This window comes from Podarcis bocagei (genome assembly GCF_964188305.1).
Source record: "Podarcis bocagei genome assembly, chromosome: 6".
Lineage (NCBI taxonomy): Eukaryota > Metazoa > Chordata > Lepidosauria > Squamata > Lacertidae > Podarcis > Podarcis bocagei.
The window spans coordinates 96458720-96474531 of record NC_138130.1 but is presented as its reverse complement, the minus strand read 5'-3'; the positions used below and the strand labels follow the sequence as shown (position 1 = coordinate 96474531).

Below are 15812 nucleotides of genomic sequence, written 5' to 3'. Positions count from 1 at the left end.
CACACACTTAATGCTGAAAACCCCTTAAATACATTAATCTTACAACAAGAAGGCTGGTCCACGCCCTCATTCCACCACCAAAGCGCTGCCTCCAAAGGGATGACCCCCTTTGGTGTTGGCCCCACCGGGGCAGCCCCACCCCCAAGGCAGGCAGGCTTTATAAGAACTGCTAGGAGCACATCACAGCAGAGATCAAAGGCCTAGAGAAGGCTCTAGATGAGTCTCTTCATGAGCTGCCTACCTGTGGAAGCAAGACGGTCAATGGCTGCCCAGGAGTTCCTGATGCTTTCTGAGCAACAGTTTCCACTCTTTTTGAAATCTTCGGTTACGATACGATAAAAGCTGCCACAGGGAACCAGGTTATCGAACTGCCAGATGGGGGCTGAAGCCGCAAGAGCTCTGTGAGCCAAGGGGAAAAAAGAGGAGATTAATGAATAAGGAGGTCTAACTGAGAACTTGTGGCAACAAGAGCTTTTGCCATGGATCCAAACCCTAGCAGTGAGCCAACTGAATCATCCCCCAAAGCCATTCAGTCTTGGCTTGTTATTTGTAAGCTTTCCCCTTCAATTAATAGCCTTCCTCACAGAGCTGTTGCTTGGTTGTTCTTCAACATGGGGGTTGCAACCCATGACTTGCTTGTGCCAATCTTAAAAGGGAGGACTTGACAGTGGCAACAGCACTGCTTTTAAAAAAGGAGAAAGGGTAGTGAAGAAAGGTCACGAGACAAAATTAAAATGTGTCTTAAGCTGCAGGATGGAGTTAAAAATAAAGATATTAGATAAATGTGTGGTGAATTTCCAGGCGGGAAAAAGGCTGGAGCTTTTGTTAATTCAGTTCTGCCCTGCCTTCTCAAAAGCAGCCAAGGTGACTTAGGAATAAGCGATGAGGAGTCCAGCGGCGAAGCATATGCGCGCGTTGCCCAGGGCGGGTGTGCTCTCGAGGGGGGCGGGGCATGGAGGGTGCCCTCCCACGCGCCACAGTTCAGGGTAGGAGAGGGGCAAGGTAGCTGCTGCTCACTCTCCTCCTGCTCTCCGCAGCCGGGTCAGACATGACCCAGCAATGGGGCTGCTGCAGCCGGGTGCAATTCACCACAGCTGGGGAGGGCTGCTCTCTGCCGTCAGGTCAGAAGAGCAGCTGCCGCCGGGTGTGAGGTGTGCCACCCACTCGCCTGCCATTTTGTCACCCCCCTCAGTCATGACACCCGGAGAGGACCACACCCACCGCACCCCCCTGCCTGCGCCTCTGGAGGAGTAAAAAAATATTTGCACAGAGAAGCATTATAGAAATGATTGCACATGTAGGCACTGCTCGACTTACAAGCAAACCTATGCAGGTCTGCCCAGAAACAAGTCCCACTGGGTTCAACGTGGATTAACTTCCAGGTTAAGTATGTGTTATGTTTGTATGTTAGTGATAGCTAGTTCTCGGAAATATGCAGAATTTCCTATCAGACAAGATCATTTTTTGGTACCACACTCACCCAATTACTATATGAGGATATTTCATTCGAAACCATGCAGCAAGCATCCCTCCGTAAGATCCCCCTATGGCAATGACAGGAGTGTCCTGGGTCCCAGGGATAGTATGCTTCAGGTGTTGAATGAGCACTGCAAAATCAGCCAGAGCTTGCTCTGAAGACAGGTAATTCAGATGCTTGGCATCCTGAAACAAGATTGCATGACATTTGCATTTAACAACAGAAAACTCTTAGTCTTTGCTACCCCAATGCAGGAGGTGAAAATGCTATTCATTTCTCACATGGCTCAATGGAGAGAGCACCTGAAACAATGATGTGGGAGTTCAGCAAAAAGGTACAGAAGAATCCACACACGGCAGCAGAATTGGCCACTCACTGCACAGCAGCTCACATGGTTTCTACTGCAAAGGAACAGGACTGTGTCTGGGATGTTCCCAACCACTTTGGGTAGCACAAGCTCTACCTATATGAACATGTGATACAACTGCACCCTGAAATTGTGTGTTGTGGGAGGGATTATGCCATAGGAATTATGCTATTATGGGAGGGATTATGCCATAGAAATTGTGTGTTGTGGGAGGGATTATGCCATAGTAAAGCTATGACAGTGGGTGAAACCCTGTCTACTTTTACCAAAGGAACCCTTGCAAAAGTCACACGGCAAGACTGTCACCTCCAATGTAGCAGGACTATGAGGGAAGACACTGAGTTTTAGCTGTATTTAACTGACTACCCTTGCTGAAACAACTCATCCCTATACAGTGGTGCCCCGCAAGACGAATGCCTCGCAAGACGGAAAACCCGCTAGACGAAAGGGTTTTCCGTTTTGGAGATGCTTCGCAAAACGAATTTCCTATGGGCTTGCTTCGCAAGACGACAATGTCTTGCGAGTTCCTGCTGGTTTTTTTTTCCTTTCCCCCCCTTTTTTCTAAGCCGCTAAGCCGCTTATCAGCTGATCCAATCAGCAGATAAGCCGCTAAAAGCCACTAAAAGCCGCTAATAGCGCTAATCCGCTAATCCGTCAATGGGCTTGCTTCGCAAGACGAAAAAACAGCTAGACAAAGAGAATCACAGAACGGATTCTTTTTGTCTTGCGAGGCACCACTGTACTTTAAATTACCATTTTGCAATTGCTCCAGAGCTTTCTATTATTTACATATAAATTGCTTATTGGTTTTTGCTATTACCACACCCGTATCTCCCATTCTAGTTGTCCTCTAAAATTCTAAATTCTCTGTTGAACCAATGACTAACCTGAATGCAACGGGCTACTTACACTGAATGATTTGTTTCCAAAGGGCAGAGACTCTCCATAGTATCGGTGTTCAGCAAATACCAATATGGCATCAAGCTCTTCCGCTATGTTCCACATAAGACCCTGGAAGGAAGTAAAGAGAAAACCCAGCATAATAAATGTTGTCTATTTACAAACTGCCAACCACTAAACCATTTAAACATAATTTTAAGTTATAAAACATCCTATGCATACATAATTACTATAAATCAAAAGAGTTGTAAGGTTGTATATTCTGAAATTTATCATTCCAATTCATCTACTATATATTTTGTAAAGTTGTTTGTTCACTATGCATTTGGAAATATCTTAAGATATGATACCCAAATTTTGCATAATGGTTCCTGAGATCAAGGACCAAGCTTTCGCCTATGTCTGGATACACTCAGATGCCCTTTTGAATCAACATGAAAACTGAGCCTTTGAAAACTGTCCTGAATTTAAGCACAGGGGGGGGGTTGGGGGGGAGGGGGGCATGTTCTCAGAATTCATGAGCAATACCAGGTACTAGGTTGTTAGTCTCAAATAAAGTTCATATTACTCATTACTCTTCTGTAATATGTTAATTTAGGGAGCAAAGCAAACTCAAGATCAGTCACGACAAGCAAGTTGAGATCCAGAAGATTTCTGGCTCAGTTAGTTAATGCCCAGCACACCAAAGCTATGCCGGTAAAAGTACCACATCCCAGCTTGGCTGGAAATATACCAGGCTAACTCCCTTGCCCCAGATCAGCTAGGGTAAGCTCTGCCTGAGCTGAGGCCAGTGGATATTATGCTGGCATAAACCCGGGGGGGGAGGACATTCCAGGGGGGTGAGCAGGACTGGGCAGGGTGCCTTGCATTGGATCCTAACTCCATTCAGATCAATCACATGACCTGGCAACCAGGGAGAGCATAAGCTGGCAAAAAGGGTGATATAAGCAAAATGTACGCTGGCATATTTCAAGCAACTTTTGTCAGCTTCCTATAATTAGGATTGTTAGACATATTCTGTTCTACCATTCTGAAACTGATGGAGCAGTATTTTTTCCAGTTTTTTGCTTTATACATTTTTGCAGCAGCAAGATTTGTCACCACTTCCAAGCCATCTATAACAAAGTTATTTAAATAATACAAATGTGATATTTTTGGCTCCTGGGATTATCCAGTTATTTCCATTATTATACTGCAATCCTGAAATATATGTAGGAAATCAGAATGCCAACCGTCTTCTAAGAGCTGTACAGATAATAAATGACAAGAGAGTTCCTACCTAGAATCCTAGACTCTCCCTTACCGTATTATTGGCAAACCAAGTGATATCTCCTTCATTGCCAGTATAGAAGAGCATCGACCCGATATTTCTCTTCCAGTGCTGGTCTGCAATGAGGTAGCGTTGCTTGAATGTGCCATCTTCGGAAAAACCAAAGTGGTCGATCTGCAGGAACAGAAGGGAGCTCATGATATGGAAAGCAGGTAAAACTCATCAATAAGGAATTTCCTAATTTTAGACCATTCTATCTGCAACTCTCCGAGTAATGAGATTCACAAGCTAATTTATTTCTTACATTTCATACCGCACCTTTCCCCCACAAGGAGCTCAAGGTGGCATACATAGCTCTCCTTCTCATTTTATCCCGAAAATAACCCCGTGAGGTAGGTTAGGCAGAGTCTGACTGGCCCTAGGTTACCCAGTGAACTTCATGGCTGAGTGGGGATTTGAATCCTGGTCCTAATCTGACACCGTAACCACTACACCAACTGGCTCATGTGCTATTCAGACATGCAGAACCTATCACAGTAGAAACAGACTCAAGTAAACAAACTCAGCAAAGAAGATTGGGATGGGAGAAAGACAGTAGATGGAGCTGTTGCATAAACTAAAACCTTCTTCCAGTCAAAGCAAAAGATGCGATCTGAAGCTTTGTGCATTTGGACAACTCAGGTGGGAGCCCATAAATGTTTCAAGAAAGGCTACAAACAGTAACAGTGCTGAGGAAGTGGTTCACCTTTGAGGATCCTATTGTTTTTAGTTCCAGGCTATGTTCACATGAGCAAAACTAAACCGTACTAGATACTCAGAGAAGTTATTCAGTACAGTAAGCCGGCCCCTTAACGCAGCGGTTACACCTAAAGCCAAAATCCTGTATAGTCAAAACACATTGGGTTCACTGGCAGGTGGGGTTGCCAAAGTCTTTTTTCATGGATGCTCACCCCCTTTCTGCCTATTTATTTATTTGCCAGGCATGTAAAGTTGAATGCACACAAGTTAATTGTGCATAAGTTGCAGGCTTACTTGTGCAGAACAGCAGTGGTGCTGCAATGGCAGGACTTCTGAGGCAGGAGTCCAGACCCCTGCTCAATACAAGGTTTTAAACTGAATCAAGCAATGCAGATTGTTTTCTTGGTAAGCAAAGAACAAACCTAGGTTGCAGAATGTAACACTCCATTTTGTTCATCTATTGAATTTCCCTTGGTGGCTATATTATCCCTCTGTGGAGCATAGCTAATGTTGGAACTTTCATCCCTTGCTTTTTTTCAAAAGCCAGAGCAAAATAGGATACAGTGGTACCTCGAGTTAAGTACTTAATTCGTTCCAGAGGTCCAGTCTTAACCTGAAACTGTTCTTAACCTGAAGCACCACTTTAGCTAATGGAGCCTCCTGCTGCCGTACTGCCGGAGCACGATTTCTGTTCTCATCCTGAAGCAAAGTTCTTAACCTGAAGCACTATTTCTGGGTTAGCAGAGTCTGTTACCTGAAGCGTATGTAACCTGAGGTACCACTGAATTACTCTCACACACTGCAATTTAGGTACTGGTGCTGGTGCTGGAACCAAGCGTAAAGGAGTATCACTCTATGGACAAAATGTAACAAGTACAGTTTTCTGATCATGGGGGAAAGCTTTAAGAATTCACACTAGTCCCAAACAAGACACGGTAGAGGGCAACAGGGCACATCCTGTCTATATTATTGTCTCCTTGTAAAAAGAATCAGGGAAGTCACAGGATATCCTCCTGCAGCTTACCAGCCCATGTCAACAAGCCAAGCCTTCTTAAATCTCAGTTTTAAATGAAGTATTACCTTTAAAAATATGTAATCAAAGTTTTTTAACATCAAGAAGGGCAGGAGTAGGTACAGTGGCAAAGCTAAACATAGCAATCCTATGTATATTAATTCAGAAGTCTCACTGTGTTCAATAGGACTACTCCCTAGGAAGCATGTTTAGGGTTAATTCAGCATTTTTACACTGCTGAATCAAATGTCTGTCAGCTCATCATAATTCTCAAAGAATTGATCAAACCCTAGCCCACGGGAACCTAGAGGGGGTCAGGGCACCCACAAACCCATAACAAGACTTTGTTTGGGAAAAGACATGTGTGAGCGAGAGTTACGGGGAAAGTCGGTCAAGACACACTATTACAAATGTCCAAAGATCCTTATACACAAGACTCATCAGATGTGGATCTACCAAGAAAGCTTGTTCAGTGCCTTTCATTCATTGGTCCTAAGGTAAGTTACCTACATAAAATGCAATACATATAGATGCATCTTTACCTGTTAATGGCCTACAGTATTAGTGCAAGATGAAAGGGGAGGTTACATTTCAGAGCCTGGAGGCAACCAGATTATCACCATCATTATAGCAGGGTATTAACTAGGTAGACCTTTGCAAGGTTGCTGTATTTGTGTCCGTTCTGCATCACAGCAACAAAATTGGATCAAGTGACACATAGTTCCAGGGCACCCTAAAGGCAAATGTTGTGGCACAAGCTCTCACAGGTACTAGCAAAACAAAGAAACAAACCTTATTCTGAAAGCTATTTGTTAGTTCTTCTTCAAAGTGTCTCAAAACAGCTGGTTCCGTTTGCTACACTAAGATGGTCGCAACTCCTTTGCTAGAATTAGATCAGTGGAGTTTTACCACATGCCAGTTTTTAAAAGCTAAGGAGGAAGAAAGTTAAAAACACGTACAAAAATGGAAGCCAGCCTGGAAGCAGTTTCACAAAGCATCTTTAGTTCCTGGCCCAGATACTGAAGAAAGATCAACACCTTCGTCACTGTAGTCACATTAAAGTAAAAGCAGGAAGTTTCAAAAAGCAGAAGTGAGGGGCAAGAAGGAAGGATGGAAGAGACAGAATATGACTAATTGAAGGGAGGACTTATTCCGGAAATTCTGGTGGTTATTCTACATGTAGTTTTTATTCAGAATCTTATTTTGCACAGGCATTTCCCTCGCCCCAGGAGAACTTCTGCTTTGTCAGTGATGTACTGAGCATCATGAAAAGGAACATGAAACTCCTGCAGAGGATTTCCAAGCTACCACTCCAAATCTTAGCTCACACACCCAGGTGAAAACAGTGGTTTACTCAAAGAACTGCATGAACTCCCCAGCCCAGACTCAAGAACTGAAGAAAGGGAAAAGATCAGTGCTCAGGTATCCACATAAACTACAAACACATACAACCACCCTTCTCTACTATATAAGAACCACCTACAGACAGAAAAGTCCCTACCTCCCTTAAATAAGACAAGGAACAACTTACCACCCCTCCCTTGCAGTGCAGTAGAGGAAAAACTTGGAATCAATCCACCCTTGTTGCAGTGGCTAAGGGGTGCAGAATAACTACGTGGCAGAACCAACCTTCATAGTTAAGCTGACAGAGAAAGGAGTCAGCAAGAGGCTTCAAAGCACCATGGGAAAATAATGTTGTGGGGAATGAAACTGCAGTGTTTCAAAAGATTTAATTGTTTTATTCAAGGTATGCATGTATTATGTCATGCCCCTCAGCAGTTGTTTCGTGACTGGCACCCACAACAATCTACCAAAATGCAAAGTGTGCCCACTGGCCATAAAAAAAAGTTGCCAAGCCCTGATGCAAAGTCAATCACCATGTTTTATTGCAATACATGGAGATGCTTCATGCTGGCGCCACATATTCTCAGCTGTCTGAGAGATGCCATTTCAACTGCGTTTCTGACACCCAGTGTGGCTGGATGAAGATATGGCAACAGCTCCCTACAATCCATAATTTGAGAGATGGAAGCAAGCCTTGAGACTGTGTGCCCTCCAAAGGGATTATCTATTCCAAGAGACTGTATTCCAAGAGACTTGAGACTGTGTGCCCTCCAAAGGGATTATCTATTCCAATCCTGGCCTAAACCGTATTTGTCATATTTTAGGACAAAACCTGGTTTGCCAATCCATCAATTGCAGATTTATAAGGGAACTGAGATTTATGTCTGTATACATCTCATGTGAAGTCGCAGCTACTGGGGCAAGGGGGGGGGGAATCTGGTCCGAAGGATAGGTAACATGGAATGAGGAATATAAATTCTTCAGGACCCTTCCCATTTTGTAAACCATGATTTGTCAAACCTCTGCCTCAATCAGACAGGATCAGCCCCCTGAGGACCAGATGACCCTCAGGGTCCCTTCCAACTCAACAATTCTATGATTCAATCTTTCAATAAATCCTTGTCTAAAACTAACACATTCATATTTCCTCCTCCCTTTTCACCTTTGGTAAGCCTCTTCACCTTTGGAAATTTTGCTCTACTTCTGCTTTTCCAAAGATAATCTTCAGTCTATGTTTTTTTAAAAGGAGATATTGCATCATGGTGTTTATATTGGATTCAAAATGCAAATTGACTCTTGCTTCCCTCTGCATCTTCCCAATCATAACTTCCCTTTAATACACACTGCAAGCTTAACGTTTGCTTGAAACTTATTCCCAGAATATATATAATCTTAAAACTGACCATAAAATGTGAGCACTTTTATATAGATAGCTGAGTAATTAGATTTTATGGCTTGATTTATTTTCATCAGCAAGCATGTGCTCCGGACACTCAACACAGGAATTGAAAGTATCAGGTAGCAAGGGATGGGGAAACTTCTGCCCCAAATCCTGGACAGCTACCGCCACTCAGAGTATGTTATTAGCTCATTTCAGGGTGTGAATCTGTGTGCATGACTAAAGTGATCATGCCAGAAGCTGTGGAACAGAAGCAGACTTTGGTCATTATAAGACTGTGGCTCATGGTTTAAGCAGGCTTGGATGCTATAAGCCAGGCTTCCTCAACCTCAGCCCTCCAGATGTTTTTGGCCTACAACTCCCATGATCCCTAGGCTAGCAGAACCAGTGGTCAGGGATGATGGGAATTGTAGTCTCAAAACATCTGGCGGGCCAAGGTTGAGGAAGCCTGCTATAAGCTTTAAGGGCAGAAAATCCCATGTCTACCTTGACCCCTTCGTGGAACATGAGGAACAGAAGGCTTCAGTTGAACTGAGATCATGTGCCAGGTGAAGAAGATGCAAGACTCATTAGCAGCTGAGTGACCTTCATGAAACTCTTTGTGCCCTGATAAGGCTTGAGAATATGTCACTTCCCAAAAATAATTAAGTAAAACTAAACCACCTTTCTTTTTCTTTTACAGGAGTCTGCCACTGATGTCACTTACCTACATAATTTAATTTTAGTGAGATAAGGTGATGTGAGAGAAAAGAGTGAATTAGAAGACAGGAAAATTACTTTTGCTAGTTTTATGGTATAATTTTGCTGCTTTATCAGTTCCAATGCTTTGATGAAGTCATGCAGAGCTCTTGGCACACAATCCACTGATAAAGATACCCAGATGGCAGTGGGAGGAGGGAAGTCCAATAGGAACTTCTACAAAGTCCTTTGACCCTACAGGACAATAATAAAGTCTTCTATTGTCAAATAAATCCCCCAGTGATTTGTTCACAATACATGACTATTTTTAAACAACTCTTACAATATACCAACTCTTTCCATCCTAAAATTTTGATTAACCAAGGATGTTTTTCAATGAGAGTTTGATACTGGTTTCCGTTTGCTTGGGATCACTTGTATTTTAATTACAAATGCAGCCATCCCTGCACCTGCCTGATTTTTTTTTTACTAAAGTGGAACCTCGGTTGTCGAACGCAATCCATTCCTGAAGACCGTTTGACTTCCAAAACGTTTGACAACCAAGGCACAATTGCTGATTGACATTTTAAAAAATAAATAAATGGAGAAACGTGCCTAGGAAGCCGTTCGGCTTCCGAGGCATGTTCAGAAATGGAAGCATTCACTTCTGGATTGTCAGTGTTCAGGTTCCGAATTGTTCAGCTTCCGAAGTGTTCCAACAACCGAGGTTCCACTGTATATAATTCAGTATTTCATGAAGCACATCACTTAATACTCCCAAGGTCAATTATTGCATAGTATTGCAGCACTGGCATTAAGATCTTGACTTTAAAGGCTATTATAACCTAAGCATGGGTGGCGCTGTGGGTTAAACCACAGATCCTAGGACTTGCCAATCAGAAGGTCGGCGTTTCGAATCCCCGCGACGGGGTGAGCTCCCGTTGTTCGGTCCCTGCTCCTGCCCACCTAGCAGTTCAAAAGCACGTCAAAGTGCAAGTAGATAAATAGGTACTGCTCCAGCGGGTACATGTGGCCAGTCATGCTGGCCACATGACCCAGAAGCTGTACGCCGGCTCCCTCGGCCAATAAAGCGAGATGAGTGCTGCAACCCCAGAGTCGTCCGCGACTGCCGTAAACATGATCAAGCCTACCTAAGTCTATAGAGGCACTCATTTCATCCAAAGTGGGAGCCTCCTGCCAACCCTAACACGATCATCATTTTACATAGAAAAATACAGAGGTGCATTGAAAGATAAACAATAGGCCAGGAACTTGCTAATAAATACATGCTGTTGTTCTGAACAAGAAGTCCAAGTAGATGTTCCACAGAGGAACACAATGTACACTTCCATATCATGTTCTACAAACCACAAGCTTTCACTTTATTCAGGTTACAGCTTCTTTACACAGCAGTGTCAAAAGATGCGACCTCACATCATTAATTTCTTAAGAGACAATATGTTTGCCTTCCTCCCCTCAAAATAGGTGTCTGAACTCCTACACCGCTTCCTGTGACAGCCTGGTACACACAACCAGCGTTCAAAGATCCCTTTGTTCTAGGCGCATTTTGCAACAGGGAATTTCACTAATGTGAGCTGTTTTTGAGCTCAGAAACTGCTCACGCTAATGAAATTCCCTGTCGCAAAATGTGCCTAGCACAATGGGAGTTTCAAACACCGGCTAAATTTTGCTTTTGTGCAGTTTGATTTCAACATTTGACAATGTACATTCAAAGTTTACTATCCTTTAATGTTGTTTTTAGTTCTGCCACCCAAAGAAGCTATTATCTAGTAGGCTATATCTACAAGGGCAGCTCTTCTAGAGTCAGATTCATAGGGCAGTTCCAACCAAACTGAAAATGGGTGTATTTGGGAGTTCCGTCCTTGGGTGTGGTGGAAAGCCACTACTAGTCACACCTTTCCATTCTAATGAGTTTTAGGGCTCGACAACATTTAAGCAACCATGATACTCCATTGTTAAGAAGGTATTGCTTAGTCAATGTGATATGACAGCCTTCTCTTGGAATGTCAGGTGCTAAATAAGGATAGGATAATAAGGATAGATAATCCTATATTATATAAACCAGACAGAAACAATCCTAATTCGGTATATGGATATGAAAGCTGATTGAAATAATTCCAGTAAGGAGTTCAGCTCATGTTGAATTAGGGTCAAAGAAGACATGATTAGGGCTGAAATAGACATATGCATGCCTGTATTGTCACCAATGGGTGGCAGGATTTCCTCCCCATTCCAGCTTCAGAGGGGGGCTTCCCTCGGAACTACAGTAGAGGAAAGAACAGCAAAGCTCTCCCTCCATTGCTACTCTTACCCCGTTAATTATCCTAAAATGCTACTTGCTGTTTTGACCCTTTACTTACTAAAATACCACTGCATAAGAGTGGAATGAGCCCAAGTAGAGCTAGGAGGGCACACCTTCCTCTGTAGAGGATGAAAGTTAAGATACAGTGATGAGGGAGGATCTTGTAGTTTCTTTATCTGTTCCTTCTTTCTTTCGTTTCTTTCTTTTCTATATTTCCTGTAGATTAGTTTGTTTCTTTTATTGTATTGTGAAAACTTCAATAAACTTTTTTTCCAAAAAAAATAAAAAGAATAAAAATAAAATACCACTAGTTAACTTGCCCATATTGTGACTTCTTCACTATTGGGGGGCCATTCCACAAGTTATACAATAACCAACATGGGCTTGCTTCCAAGCATACATTCAGTAGGAAGTTGCAGTCAACCTTTGCTCTTTTAAGAGATGCACTTAAAGGACGTGTTTTCAAAGCACTAGCTTGTCAGTCACATTAGTGACACACTTATGTGTCGAGTGCCCAGACACATGCTTTTGCCCTACAGAGTTTACAGTCGCACCTTCGTTGAACTTAATCCATTCCGGGAGTCCGTTCGACTCCCGAAACAGTTCAAAAACCAAGGCATGACTTCCGATTGGCTGCAGGAACTCCCTGCACTCAATTGGAAGCTGCCAGGTTTGCGGCGTTCGGGAGCCAAAACGTCCAAGTACCAAAGCATTCAAGAACCAAGGTATGACTATATTTCACAATCTTGATCCTTCAAAAGTTTGCTTGGCTCCCCAAGCCCTTGTGGCTTTTGGAAAGGTGATTATGTACCTGACTGAACCTCAACTAGAAAGCAACGTAGAGTGATTGCCCAAGACCTGTAATCTTACACAGTATAGCTTGCTTGAAGCTACAGTTTTAAATGAAGGCTTGCATTCTCTGCCCTGTGAGGCACTTATACTAAGATTATGAAGGCTATATAGTAAAACCCAGCGGTAAGAAGACAGCTCCTTTCGGACTTCCGGGTTAGCGCCTCCGGCAATGGCGGATTTCCTCTGACCGGGAGGAATCCGCTTCGTGGAAATTAGGGTCTGGACCGCCACGGCGAGGCGGAGACCCACCAAAAACCACAGGCAGGAGAAGCCTGTGGACGTGGGATTCGGCTGGCACCTTTTGCGCCTCCCCTACTCGTGGGGAAACCCGGTTTCGGGGATCCGGAGCGACGTGGGGTGAGTGGCGCGGTGCTTCGAATCGACTGCTCTTTTCATGGAGTGAAGCCGCATTGCTGTTGCCGGAGAGCGCTGACTTTTTCCTGTGGACAATTGGACTTTAAACAACCCGTGAGTAGAATGGAAAATTGGACTATGAAACATCTTAATTTGGCACCGAAGCGGGAAAGTCTAAACAGGAAGTCCGCCTTCCGCTTTTGTAAATAGATTGAAGCAAAGACATTGCAAGCTAAAGTCTGGAAAGTCGTTTGTAAAGAACTAAATTTCCATCAGCTAAAACTACCAACCCCCCCTTGGAAGCAGGAGAAGAGGGGGGAAATCTTAGATTGTTTAAACCTGCAGGAGAGAGAGTAAAGAAAGATAAATTTCCACCGTCTTGAACCTGGGAACGGGGTGTCAGAGACAGACACTTTCAGGAAGTTCATTGACTGTGAATAAAACGTCTTTTGACGCTTTGGGGAAGTTCATTGACTGTGAATAAAACGTCTTTTGACAGATAGCTAAAAAAGAGAAACATTGATTCCAATGTTTCCTTTTGCATTTAAAAGGAACAAAATATCTGAAAAACGAAAGTAATTTTGTTGCTGGATCTGCTTTCAAAAAGACGGATACAAACAGAAATTGTTTCCTCTAGAGGGAGCTTGTGAAACTGTTGCTGGAGTCGATCTGGGGAATTCTACAGCTGTAGAGATTAAAGATCGTGGGAAGCAGACATTGACCTTGAACAAGAATGTGCCCAGAAGAAGCCTTAGTGCTTGCTTTTTGCAAGACAAGCGCTTCTACTGGAACAGCTACATGAGAAGATGGATTTGATGACTGTTGCAGTTAGCAATTTTGGACAAACAGTGAATACCTATATAGAAACCACTCAGGAACCAACCCAGGAATTTGCTTTGACAGGGCAAACTGTGCAGAAGACAAAGGAGGAGGTTGTTGCTGAACCTCGAGTAATAGAAATGGAGAGAGCCGCGGCCTTGCAGGAACATAAGTTGTTGTTTCTGACGACTGAACCTGGAGAAAGTCAGATTTGGAGAGATGGAGTACTGTTTGGTTTGGAGATGGGAAGTTGGATAGATCCCCCTATGCAGGGATGTTTTGACTTTTGGGATCTGGTTTTGGGCTGGGGGGAGTTTGGAGTTGTGGGGGCCCTTAACCTTGGAGGGACTTTGAAACATGCCTTCAAATATTTTTTGGATTTCAGTGCTGGAGAATGGGCTGACCTGTCGAGAAGGGATAAAGATATTGTCAAGTTGGAGTCTCCCCGAGATCTACCCCTCAGTGAGAAAGGAAGGAAATTAAGAATAAGATCAGCAGAAGACAAAGTAAAGTGCAGGTATAAACACGAAGAAGACCTGCAGAAGGGACATGGAAAAGGCTTAAGAGCCTCGGATAGAAGGTCACCAGGTTGATGGACTAGATGGAAGGGATAGAAAGGACTGACAAAACCCGAGACCAGGAAGAAGAGACGATGGATGAAGATTGGAAGAAAGTTTAAAAATTCATTTAGAGAATTATTGTAAAATTAATGAGTGTTAGAAAAAATGCTGGAATGAAACTATTTGGCTTTAGTAGAAATGCTATAAGGAATTATGTATAAATAAGTTTTAAGTTTTAAGCTTTAGGGCTTTTTATGGTAAGATAAGGTTAAAATAAATTAAGGTAATTTAATGACAGAATATAGGGAAAGATGGAAAGGATTTGCTGAGATAAATAATAACTAGAATACAAAAAAGGGAGGTGTGAGGAGGTCGATGAAACAAGTTAACGAAAGATAAAGATTTGGGAATATTGGATTTGTTTTTAAATTTTTTGTTTGCTTTTGTTTTTGGTTTTGATGTATTGTGTGTTTTGTTTTTTATTTCTTTTTATTGACTTGTATTGTTTAATTCCTTTTTTTGGTATATTTTTTTCCTTTTCCTTTTTTTCTCTGTAATTTTAAATTTTCAATAAATATCATTTTTTTTAAAAAAGAAGAAGACAGCTCCTTTCTCCACAGGTCTATCCTAGGCAAGCCAAAATGGAACACCATGAAATGGTTGAAAGAAAAGCAATCGAAGAGGACTCACAGGGCAGTTACAAATTCACAAGTCAGCTGAGCAGATCAAGCCACAGGGGAATACCAGGGAAAATATGTTTTTGCGGGGGGGGGGGGTCAACTTCCCACTAGAAATATATTATTATCTTGCATGCCAGTGATGCTGAGGATCATTAGTAGTAATGAAAATTTGGTTATAATCAAAAAAATTTTGATCCTGCAATTGTCTGCTGATGCACCACCTTCATGGGTTCTTAACTAGGGAACATATTATCTTCAGCTGGAGGATTCTACTTGTCTACTCAGATGGGAGGGAAATGAAAAGAGGGGTAGCATGCTCTATCTCACCACTAGCCGAAGTGCAGCTGATGAATATGCAGGAGAGGACTCTTCATTATGGCACCTGGATTTGAGAACGCCCTAACACAATTGAACTAATGGTCAAGGACCACCTACATCTGAAAAGCCACAGGTTTTCCTCCACTGGGTATAAGGGATCCTGCAATGCTAATCTTTTTGTGTGAGAATGTGTGAAGGGAGGGGTTGATGAAGTGGGGAATGCACATATCTAAGCCCTTGTTACTGCATTAAGCACTGCAGTGAAGGAAAAAGCTGGAAATTATGAAAAGGAAACTCTTCAATTACAGACATCCTTAAAGAGTCATGTCTGCAGTCTGACCTACAGATTAAGTGCATAAAAATAAAGTTTCACTGAGAAAACACAAGCAACTACTTCCACTATTTCCGAGGACTATTGTTCAAAGGCCTATTGTTTCACTCACAGTTTCTTTTGTCCCTTACTGCATCCTCACTATGCAAACATCTGCCCAAAAGGACTCATATGAGCAATGCTGGCTAGCAACCTCTAAGAGACAATCACTTATTTTAAGAACATGCTAGAGAGAATCGGACACCTCTTTCAACTGGTGTATGATGGAGGCAATGACTCTGAAAGGTAAGAGAGTTATGAAATACAATACAGAAATTTTAAAAAGTAATACTCCTGGATCTACTCCATTCACGCCTAGCTATTTATGCATGCCCTAGAACAGTGTTCTTC

The 15812-nt window shown here is 42.7% G+C and overlaps 1 protein-coding gene across 1 annotated transcript in view; it reads right to left on the bottom strand.

Moving 5' to 3' along the window:
• Window positions 1-15812, bottom strand: part of PRCP (prolylcarboxypeptidase) — a 29311-nt gene that overhangs the window by 8554 nt on the left and 4945 nt on the right. Inside the window, exons 2-5 of the mRNA XM_081197407.1 lie at window positions 4048-4188; window positions 2754-2855; window positions 1481-1662; window positions 242-399 (exon numbers count right to left, since the gene is read on the bottom strand). Coding sequence (XP_081053533.1) covers window positions 242-399; window positions 1481-1662; window positions 2754-2855; window positions 4048-4188 — 583 coding nt within the window. The remainder of the gene's footprint in view (window positions 1-241; window positions 400-1480; window positions 1663-2753; window positions 2856-4047; window positions 4189-15812) is intronic.